Source organism: Pituophis catenifer, unplaced genomic scaffold (assembly GCF_029215685.1).
Source record: "Pituophis catenifer annectens isolate HBS135680 unplaced genomic scaffold, rPitCat1.0.hap2 SCAF_3, whole genome shotgun sequence".
Taxonomy (NCBI): domain Eukaryota; kingdom Metazoa; phylum Chordata; class Lepidosauria; order Squamata; family Colubridae; genus Pituophis; species Pituophis catenifer.
The window spans coordinates 17396370-17408074 of NW_027256883.1; the positions used below are offsets into that span (position 1 = coordinate 17396370).

The window sequence follows — 11705 nt, forward strand, 5'->3', positions numbered from 1 at the left end:
GCAATCCCGTCCTATATTGCTGTGTTTTGGACGCTGCACACATGTGCGGAAGGCGCGCACAAGCAAATTGCCGTGTTTTGTGACGCCGCAAGGTCTCACATTTCCGGTGCTGGGCGAACCGGTTGCTACAGTATATGAATGCCACTACTGATGGGAACAGCGGATCTGTTTCGTTACCCTTGGCTATTTGTTCATTCAGAGCAGTCTTTTTCTCCTTGAGATGTGAAAATATTGAAACTTCTTGAGAATATCAGGCATTGCTATGTAGCTGGACGAAGCATCACCCCACATCCTGTTATAACACGGTGGCTTGGAGTGATGAAGGAAAAATTCACCTGGTGCCTTTGCACCAGTTACGTCCTCTCGAGGCCCATCTACCTTGCAGAGTTATTGTTGAGGCCAATTAAATAAGAGGAGACCCTCCCCCATGTAGCCTTCATCCTCTAAAGGAAAAGGGTATTATTATAGGCAAACCATCCCGGAAATCCGAAATCTGGCATAGAACCCAGTTTCTCTTGCTGCCCCCTCCAGGCAAAGTACTCGTGAAAAGCCACATAGCTTACCTTAGCTGTTCCCCTGTCAGAAGAACCTCTGCCATGCACTCCAGCTCAGCTGCCCTCTGTTGCAGGGTGCCCATGCTATTTTCTTCCATTGCTGCAACCAGCCTGGCCAGAAACGAACACACACACACACACACAAATAAAAAAAACAAAGGAGAAGATGAAAGGCGCCGAAGATAATCTGGATGCACCTTTCAACATCCCAAAGCTTGCAGATGCTCCCTTTCAGTCTCTGGACTTTAAGGCTCAATCTTCACCGTCTATAACCGGGCTCCTTCTTTAGGTGGCCAGGATGCAAGCACCACTGTGGTCAATCGGGAGCCCCCCAGTCCTTGAAGGGAACCTTAAGACTTCCAGAGACGAGGCCTTGATGTCGCTTGGAAGGCACCGGGCACATGGCTGCACCTCTCACCCCCTCCACCCTCCTCCCCACACTGGGCTCCCCTGTCAACTTGCTTCTCCGGCCGCCTCCTCTGCAGAACCTATTCTGCACCTTTATTATTTTATTTTATTTTATTTTATTTTATTTTAATGACCAATTATCCCCAATCGGCCTTCTGGAGCAGAATCAAAGGCTTTTTGCTCGATCGCTGGCGATCATTGCCATTTAAGCAGCTTCTCTTTGCCTTCCACTGAGTGACCCCGAAAAAAAAAAAAAGCGCTTCTCTCGGACACACGCCGCTTCTTCCCACCGCTGCGCCCATCCCACCCGTGGACCCCGGGCAGCCAGTGCGGAGACACCCCGCACCTTGCAGCCCCGATGCGCGCAGCTCTGGATCCCTTGAGCTCGTATCGCCTCGGCCGCGCAAAGGCACGCCCCCCCCACCTGCAAGGGAAAACAAAAACAAGCAGCCACCCCCACTAACCCACCCCATCCACTGTCCCCACTCCCCAAAAAAAGACAACCTGACATTGGGCAAAGCGACGGGGGTTTTGGGTGGCCCGGGTGAAGAATCCTAACGTGCCAGGTTCCCACCCACCCACTCACTGCCCTGCTTTTCAGCGGAAACTCACCTGGATCAGGAAAGTGGCGGCTTTCCTCAGGGCGATCCAAAGGGGGAGAAGAAGAAGAAGATGATTCCCCCCCCCCACCAGCCCTCTTCTCCCCGAAGGCTTCCTTGTTGTTGTGTGACAGGAAGGCTGCGAATCAATGACACGTGGTTGCAGCAAAGCGCAGCCTGGCCAGCAGCGTCCCCCTCAGTCCGGCTCGGCGGCCAGGGGCTTCGCTGGGGCCGAAGAAGGCATGGCGCTCAGCATTGGCACGGCGGAGCCAATTCGCCTCGGAGGTCGGGCGGGCGGGGAGGGGCGCTGGGAAGCATGGGGAGGAGGGCGGGTGGGGAAAACAATCGCGCCGCGGTTAGCAACACCTTCCGAACGCCGGAGCGGACAAGTGAGTGGGAAGGAGGCGTTTCTGGAGAGAGAGAGAGAGAGAGAATCCCCCCTCCCCTCCCGCCTTCCCTCCCCTTCGTCGCTTGGATTCAGTTTTTCCTGTTCTTCTCCTCCTTCTCCTTCTTCTTCCTCCTTTCCCCCCCAAACGAGAGCAGGGTTGGGAGTCCCGGGAAGCGGCCCAAAGGGAAATCGATTTTAAAAGCCATTAGCAGCGGTTCCTCGTTTTAAAGTCGCACAGATTCCCCCCGCCCCACCCCCGGCCCCGATTTCTGGATCGAGCCGAGGCGGCTTCCTTGGATCTTGGCTGGTTTGCACCGCTGCTGGCAGCTCTTTTGCGGAGCAGAAAGGAAAGGGATTTTTTAAAAACAAAAAACCAAGCGTTTTTCCTTGCTCGGGTGCTTCGTTTCCCATTGGGTTGGCTTGCGTGTCCGCCCGGCGCGGTCCCGGTTGCTGCGGGGAGGAAATACATCACTGGAGATGATGCAAAGCAGCGAGCCGTTTGGCTGGTCTTATGAGAGTCAGGGCTGTGCGGTGCTTTGGTTAGAAGGAGCCTTCATCAGGGGTGAAATGCTCCCGGTTCCGACCAGAACGCCCGATCCGGTAGCGATGGAGGCGGGTGGTTCGGAGAACGGGTAGCAAAAATCTCTCCCCCCCCCCCCCCCACATGCCCAGCTGAGCCGCACAATCATCAGAGGCTTTTTTTTTTTTTTACTTTTTAAAGCATTTTTTCTTTTAAACTCAGCTTGGATCGTCAGAGGCTTTTAAAAGAAAAAAGCCTCTGTTGATCAGACAACTCAGCTGGGATCGTCAGAGGCTTTTAAAAGCATTTTTTCTACAATCTCTGAAGAGGTTTTATGATGAGGTTTTAAAAGCATTTAAAAAATGCTTCTGAAAGCCTCTGACGATCCCAGCTGAGTTGTCTGATCAACAGAGGCTTTTTTTCTTTTAAAAGCCTCTGACATCCAAGCTGAGTTTAAAAGAAAAAAAAGCCTCTGCCTATCAGGCAACTCAGCTGGGATCTCAGAGCCTTTTGAAAGCATTTTTTTACATCTTCGCCAAAAAGATTGTAGAAAAAATGGTTTTAAAAGTTAAAAAAAAATTGGCCACGCCCACCCAGTCACATTACCCCCACCCCCACCCAGCCACGTCCACAGAACCAGTAGTAACAAATTTTAGATTTCACCACTGCCTTCATCCTTCTTTCTTTTCACAAGCTTGTAGTGGAGGTAGTGCTCCCACCTCCACGTTTTTAGTCTCCGGAGGCCCAGTGAGATCATCAGTGGGCCGGATGATCCCAAGGAACTCAAGTGAGTTTCCAAGGCTTGAGGTGGATTCGAACCTGGGTCTCTTTAATCCGGGTCCAACACCTTAACTACATGTGACAAATAGCAATAAAATGCAGGTAGTCCTCATCTTACAATTTAGGGACCGGTCAAAGTTACAACTGGAAAAAGGCACCAGACAACAACTGGTACTGGAAAAAGTGACATAATCGTTTTTCACAGGTACGGCTTTTGTAGCAACCCCTTGATCATGTGATCAAAATTCAGCCACTTGGCAACTGGTTTATATTTATGACCCGTTGTTGTGGTCTCAAGGTCATGTGATCCCCTTTTGATAAGCCAAGTCAATGGGGGAAGCCAGATTCCCTTAACAACCAAGTTGCTAACTTATTGGCTGCAGTGATTCACTTAACAACTGTTAAGTGGCCAGAAAGGTTGTAAAATGGTGCCGGACTCACTTAACAAATGTCGCACTTAACAACGAATGTTGGTCTCAGTTGTGACCCTAAGCGGAGGACTACCTGTACTTTGTAGGAAACTAAGCATCCTTTCTCCAAAAGAGCCAGGTTGGTGGTATGGTTAATGGGGCAAGCCAGGATCTAGTCCAGTATTTCTCAACCTTGGCAACATTATAATTGTTATAAATTTCTAATTTATTTATTTACAATTTATAAATGTATTATAAACATATAATAACAAATAATTCCCTCAACACTGTCAAACTAGTTACTAAGTCTGCATTACTATTAATCTTCTCATCGTTCCTATCACCCATTTCCTCCCACTTATGACTGTATGACTGTAACCTTGTTGCTGATATCCTTAAGATTTATACTGATTGTTTCCCTATGACTATCATTAAGTGTTGTACCTTATGATTCTTGACGAATGTATCTTTTCTTTTCTGTACACCGAGAGTGTATGCACCAAGACAAATTCCTTGTATGTCCAATCACACTTGGCCAATAAAAGAATTCTATTCTATTCTATTCTATTCTATTCTATTCTATTAAGATGGGTAGATGGCTATTCTATTCTATTAAGATGGGTAGATGGCTGGGGAATTCCCAGAATTCCCCAGCCAACATGGGTACCCATCTTAAAGTTGCCAAGGCTGAGAGCACTGGTCTACTCTAGTCTATGTTCAAGCACTGGGTGACTTTGGGCCAGTTACCTTCTCTCCTCCACACAACCTCACAGGGTTGTTGTTGGGGGCAAAAAGAGGAGGAAGGATCAATCTATATATCCTGCCCAGTGCTGCTGTAAAAAAAAAAAAAAGCCGAAGAGAAATCTAATAAATAGGTGTTTTTCCGGCATGAAAAGATTTCATCTTGGATGAGAATCTCCTTCATCTCAGGTTGACTTCTGGTAATCCAGGGGTGGGGAATCTTGGCCCTTTTATGACTTGTGAACTTCAACTCCCAGAATTCCTGAGATAGCAACGCTTAGGAATTCTGGGAGTTGAAGTCCACAAGTCATAAAAAAGGCCTAGTTTCCTCACCCCCATGGTAACCACATGGACACCTTTATAAGCAATGAGAGGTGTTTATTTATTCAGTTTATATGGCTGCCCATTTCACATGCATGACTCCCTGCTGCTTCTGCTCTTGTCCCAGATGCTTTTCAAACGTTCCAATAAAAGGAAAGTAAACATAGGAGGAGGTTCAGAGTTATGCCCTTCTTTCTATCAGAGCAGAACAGAATAATGTGGGTGTGGAAGGCAACAAATGAAAAACAAGCTTGAAAGTGGCAGGGGAGGAGAACATTAAAAATGCATCCATAGGGGAGAAGCAATGTGGACAGTGATGTGAAATGTGGCTATCAGCTTCATTCTAAGCCTCTGTCCCTTATTTAAAAAAAAATCTCAAGCTAAACCTGCTATTAAGCAGTTTAAAAAAACCTTCAGAAACAACTTACTTTGACTTTCCAGTTTAGTCTACAGTCTTGATTAGATGGGGGGGAGGCGCAGACAAATCTAATAGAATAGAATAGAATAGAATTTTTTATTGCCCAAGTGTGATTGGACACACAAGGAATTTGTCTTGGTGCATACGCTCTCAGTGTACATAAAAGAAAAGATACGTTCATCAAGAATCATAAGGTACAACACTTAATGATAGTCATAGGGTACAAATAAGCAATCAGGAAACAATATCAATATAAATTGTAAGGATACAAGCAAGAAAGTTACAGTCATACAGTCATAAGTGGAAGGAGATGGGTGGTGGGAATGATGAGAGCGCCTTGGTGGTGCAGCAGACTAAAGTGCTGTTAAGTAGCACCAGCTGCCTGCAATTACTGCAAGTTCAAATCTCACTAGGCTCAAGGTTGACTCAGCCTTCCATCCTTTTGAGGTAGGTAAAATGAGGACCCAGATTGTGGGGGCAATAAATTGACTTTGTATAAAAAAGAACATCGCTGGGGGGGGACGAAAGTCCTACTAAGCAGGTATATACAAAAGTATGAAGGCTATTGCTTAACGCATTGTAAGCCGCCCTGAGTCTCCGGAGAAGGGCGGCATATAAATCAACCAATTAATTAATTAATTAATTAATTAATTAATTAATTAATAGTAGTGCAGACTTAGTAAATAGTTTGACAGTATTGAGGAAATTATTTGTTTAGCAGTGATGGCATTTGGGAAAACCTGTCCTTGTGTCTAGTTGTTCTGGTGTGCAGTGCTCCATAGCGTCGTTTTGAGGGTAGGAGTTGAAATTTTATGTCCAGGATGCGAGGGGTCTGTAAATATTTTCATAGCCCTCTTTTTGATTCGTGCAGTATACAGGTCCTCAATGGAAGGCAGGTTGGTAGGAATTGTTTTTTCTGCAGATCTAATTATCCTCTGAAGTCTGTGTCTGTCTTGTTGGGTTGCAGAACCAAACCAGATAGCTATAGAAGTGCAGATGAGACTCAATAATTCCTCTGTCAGCAGCTCCTTGGGATTATTTATTAATAAATAAAATTCCTACTGGTCTCCCACCCAAGTACCATGGGATCCGACCCTGATTAGGTTTCTGAAATCTGAAAAAGTTAACCTGTACACTGCTACCTAGCTGAACACCCCTTGAGAGCAGCTTTAAACAAAAAGTGTTCAGGTTTTTTTTCTTGATAATTCGCAAAGTTTGATTAACAGCCACCATCAATATGGAGGCTTGTTTGCAGGTTTTGCATTTTGTGAAGTTAATCTCCTGGTATTTCTTGCCCAAGATTTCCAGTTCAACATTTTCATTGTCATATATGACAAATCTGCTACAAATTCCCAAAACGAAAAGAGGTGAGATGGAGAAAGTGTTTGCCCTACAGTACTCTAGTCCAGAGGCTTTTATTGGTTTTTAAAAGAGTAAAGTGCTTTACTGTATAGCTTTAAAATCACAGCATGATGGCAATTTACACTATATTAACTAAATAGGCTTAAGTAAGCTTTTCAGTAATTAAAAAAATCCTGGATGAAGGGTCACATTCTATGTATCAAATACTATTTCATTCTTATCTATACATAATATGAGAAATAATAGATAACATTGTCCATTTATTTATTTATTTATTTATTTATTTATTTATTTATTTATTTATTATTTAGTTATTTATTAGTTCAATTTATATTCCGCCCTTCTCCGGAGACTCAGGGTGGTTTACAATGCATTAAGCAATAGCCTTCATACTTTTGTATATACCTGCTTAGTAGGGCTTTCGCCCCCTACCCCAAGCGGTGTTCTTTTTATATAAAGTCAGCTTATTGCCCCCACAATCCGGATCCTCATTTTACCTCCTCGAAAGGATGGAAGGCTGAGTCAACCTTGAGCCTGGTGAGATTCGAACTTGCAGTAATTGCAGGCAGCTGGTGCTAGTTAACAGCACTTTAGTCTGCTGCACCACCAAGGCTCTACTAATGTCTTTGCTATGTTAATGTTTTTTTCTTTCTCCTTGTAACATTAAAGAAGCATTAAATTATCCTTCAAAAGTTACCAAATGTTTTTAAAAATGTAATGTGTATGATATATATGTAAAAAAAAAAAAAAAGGCTCCCTGGATGAGAAATGAAACACTTCCAAAAAAAACCCAAGGAAGTCCAGTTGCGTTTGGAAATAGCACCTTTGGGATTTCAGAATGGATCCACCCTGGTTTCTGGAAAGTAAACATAAAGGAGGTATAATGGTATGTGAGAATGACCTTGGAAGAGTGGGCAAAGAGATTCTGCCAAGGGAACAGTCAGATAAACAAGACTGAAGTTGGCCTTGCAGGACATACCAGATAAGAAACACAAACGGATCAGCTTACTTTATTGTAAAGTTACACTGACAGAATCTTGCAAATCTGAAAGTTATGTTTCTCCTCTCCCCCATTTCCTTTACAGGCCCCAGAAAGTAGGGAGGGTCTCTTCTGAGTCTCTTGCCCAGCCCACTATCCAGCTACAGGCTGTCTGTCCCTTATCTGACTGTTCCCTTGGCAATGTCTCTTGACACAGACTGCCAAGGCCATCCCCACCTATTACAGAAGGGAGGAAATGCTTTTCAGATTTGCAAGATTCTGTTACTGTAACCTTATAATAAAGGTAGTTTTATACTCACAGTTTTGCTTCTTGTCTGGATTACCTCAAAAGCCTGACAATCACTTACCCAGGAGAGGATGTGCTGGGTTTTTTCTCCTTGGCAAGTTAAGGGTAGGAAGGAATTGGAAAGAGGCTTTTTTCTATAGCCGTTTTGCCTTTTGAAATCTGCTGCCTTTGGGAATTCATAAGGCCCTACGAGCACTGGAAGGGTAGGAATATGGTTTTGAACGTTACTGTCAGTTTTTGAAGTACAAGGATTACAGTAAATCAGTAAACAAGTAAACATTTTTTTTATCTTTTTCAACTGCTTTTCCTTCTGAAGAGCCCAGAGCTTCTTACAAAAGAAGCATGAAAATGATCTGGAATGAAACCGTGAAGATTGCTGTCTTGCTGTGTCCATAAAAGGCTTACAGAAATGAAATAAGGTTCATTAAAATAAAGAACAGTCTACAGCTATGTCCTGTAACAGAGTGCTTAGCTACCGTGCAAACGTGTGAATGAATATGAAACCTCACTTGTCATTTGAAGCGAGATTGTGTCTCTCACAGAAGGCAGCTCCCGAGTTGAAGAGTTGCAATCCATCATGGACAAGAATCTGCTTTTAATCATCCCACTGCAAGACTGATCCAACCCCAGGCCAAGAGCAGGGCATCTCTCTCTGAGCTTAGGTGACATTGGGAAGTGGGTCTCATAAAAACCTGAAGCCTGAGCAACCGGTTCTACTTGCTCCATAAATGGAAGATAAACCTTAAACCATGTCAGCCTTGCAAGATAGATCAGATGAGAAGCCATCAACCAAAGCACTAGTTCAATCTTTATTGTAAGATTACACTAATAATCTTGCAGGTCTGAAAGTGGTGGGATTCAAATAATTTAACCGGTTCTCTTCCCTAATGACCGGCTAGGTGGGCGTGGCCATGGTGGGTGTGGCCAGGGGGTGTGACAGGCAGCACTTGGCCTCCTGCACCCCCCTGGGAGCAAAAACAGGCTGTGGGGGAGACACCCCCCGTGCTCTGTTTTGGGCCTAGTAGGCCTCCCTGCAGCCTTCTGGGGGCAAAAACAGGCTGCGGGGGGGGGGGGGGGGCCTCGCCACACTTTAGCTTTACTGTATACCTGGTCCTGGCAAGAAACACTCCACAGGGGACAATGAGTTTGCTTAATGACCGCAGGGATCACCACTGCATAATGGTTGCAAAATTGGACAGGTTACATGGTGACTCACTTTATGACCATCATGACTTATGACTGAAATTACAGGCTTGATTACAGTTGTAAGCTGAGGACTAACTGTAAAAGTCATTCAAGTAGCTTCTCAAATAAGATCCCTCTAATGCCCTTGAAACCAAACAACCAGGGGTGAAATCCAACAGGATCTGGAGAACCAGTAGCGGAAATTTTGAGTAGTTCAGAGAACCGGGAAATATCACCTCTGGCTGGCCCCAGAGTGGGGTTTGCAATATCCTTCCCCCAGGAGTGGGGAGGGAATGTGGATTTTGCAGTATCCTTCCCCTGGAGTGGGGTAGGAATGGAGATTTTGCAGTATCCTTCCCCTGCCACGCCCACCAAGCCACACCACACCCACCAAGCCACGCCCACATAACTGATAGTAAAAAAAAATTGGATTTCACCACTGCCAAACAACCATATACAAATCTTATCATTTCTTGTGTTGAATATTGCCCTGTTAACATACACATTGGCCATGATCTTGCACAGGATGGGAGTAAGGCAGAAGACCTTGATCACAGTTAGCTTCCTTCACTGGGTTCCTTGTTTTGTTTGAATCTTGCAGTGTGTTATTATTTTGTGATTCATCTCCTCTTCTGGCCTATAGGCACAAAAACAGGAGATTAGAGTCGCCTAAGCAAAACTAAGTTTTGACCCTGTTCAAGCCACTCTTGTGTGAGAACAGTCTATGGTAGCAAAAAATCAGAAGGAATTTGTTAGCATCTTTTCTGACACATGTGTCCAGCTGACACATTTTATAAGGTATAGTATAGCCTTTTTTGAGCTCTGAAAAAGGACATTTTTCACATTTTTGAGCTCTGAAAAAGGACTAACAAAACCTCCTTTTGCTCAAGCCGCAGAGTAAAGTAAAAATAAATCCTGAAAACTAAAAATAAAAAAAGGAAATAAAGCAAGCCCTCACAAAAGCAACTGGAAGACTGTCAGGGTAGCAGTCAACATAGCAAGCTGAAGCAGAGGTCTTCAAACTTGGCGGCTTTAAGACTTGTCTTAAAACAAGTCTTAAAGCCGCCAAGTTTGAAGACCTCTGGTTTAAAGGGTGGCTGGTGCTAGATCACTCCATTTTATCCATGGTCCAATACCAGGGAGAAGTGGGTGAAAACTCATGTGCAATGTTCTCTATGTAAATTTCATAGTTTTCCTTACAGTAAAATATTTTAGTAGTTGCAAGCAGGTCTGCATAAGATGCTGAGCTACATTGTGGTTTGACTAAGTGGGAAGTCCTACCCTGAAACAAAATTCAAGGCTGTGGTTGAAATAAATGCAGTAACCGCATACCATTGACCTGCTTTGTTTCAAGTTACCTATTTTTACTACATTTTTTAGAGTATTATTAGATTTTTACCCCATCTTTATTACCTTATAAGTAACTCAAGGCAAAAACCTACCTCCCCCTATTTTCCTCACAAAACTAACCCTGTGAGGTAGATTGGGCTGAGACAGTGACCAGTCCAAAGTCACCCAACTGGCTTTCGTGCCTAAGGCAGGACTAGAACTCAGTCTCCTGGTTTCTAGGCCAGCACCTTAATCATTACACCAAACTGGCTTTCTCTAATCAAACATGTCACTCAAACCCAAATGGGGAATTATTAACTCTCCTAGTACAGGTAGTCCTTGACTTAAAACCATTCGTTTACCAACCAAAGTTATATCAGCACTGAAAAAAGGGACTCACAGCTAGCCCTCACACTTGCAACTGTCATAGCACCCCATGGTCATGTAATCAAGATTTGGGAGCTTGGCAACTGGCATCTATTTATGACAATCGCAGCATCCCAGGGTCATGTGACTGCCATTTGTGAGCTTCCCAGGAAGCTTCCAATAAGCAAAATCAATCAGGGAAGCTGGATTGTTTAACGACCATGTGTTTCACTCAACACCTGGAATACTACATCCAGTTTTGGTCACCACAGTACAAAAAAAAGATGCTGAGGCTTTGGAAAAAGTGCAAAGAAGAGCAACTAAGATGATTAAAGGCCTGGAGACTAAAACATGAAGAAGGGTTGCAGGAACTGGGTATGGCCAGTCTAGAGAAAAGAAGGATTAGGGGTGACATGATAGCAGTATTCCAGTATTTGCATGGCTGCCACAAAGAAGAGGGGGTCAGCCTATTTTCCAAAGCATCAGAAGGAAGGACAAGAAACAATGAATGGAGATTAATCAAGGAGAGAAGCAACAAGGAATTAAGGAGAAACTTCCTAACAGTGAGGACAATTAACCAGTGGAACAGGTTGCCTTCAAACGTTGTGTGCTTCATCACTGGAGGTTTTTAAGAAGAAACTGGACAGCCACCTATCTGAAATGGTATAGGGTCTCCTGCTTGGGCAGGGGGCTAGACTAGAAGACTTCCAAAGTCCCTTCCAGCTCTATTCTGATTGATTGAAACAACTGTGGCAAAAAAAGTCATCAAATTAGATGTGACTCACTTATCAATTCCATTCCATTAGCAATGGAAATTCTCTTCTCAACGGTGGTTATAAGAGGAGGATTAGCTGTTCTTAATTTATCCTTTTGGCCTCCAGATATAAAGTAAGGAGGGCCATTTTTATTTTATTTTCTAGCATTCTATTTAATAAATCTTAATTTTTCTCCCATACCACACAGGGTGACTCTAATCCCAAGTGGGACACACATACTTTTTTTTAATTTACAAGATAAATATTAGCACAGAAAGGGGAC

At 44.0% G+C, this 11705-nt stretch overlaps 1 protein-coding gene across 3 annotated transcripts in view; it reads right to left on the bottom strand.

The window, feature by feature from the left end:
* Window positions 1-1803, bottom strand: part of DEPTOR (DEP domain containing MTOR interacting protein) — a 99412-nt gene extending 97609 nt beyond the window's left edge. For 2 of the 3 annotated variants that reach the window (XM_070940359.1, XM_070940358.1), the window contains exons 1-2: window positions 1575-1803; window positions 564-665 (exon numbers count right to left, since the gene is read on the bottom strand). In XM_070940359.1, the coding sequence (XP_070796460.1) occupies window positions 564-652 (89 nt within the window). In that variant the 5' untranslated portion in view covers window positions 653-665; window positions 1575-1803. The remainder of the gene's footprint in view (window positions 1-563; window positions 666-1574) is intronic. The other variant, XM_070940360.1, reaches the window with a different exon arrangement.
* Window positions 1804-11705: the final 9902 nt, after the last annotated feature.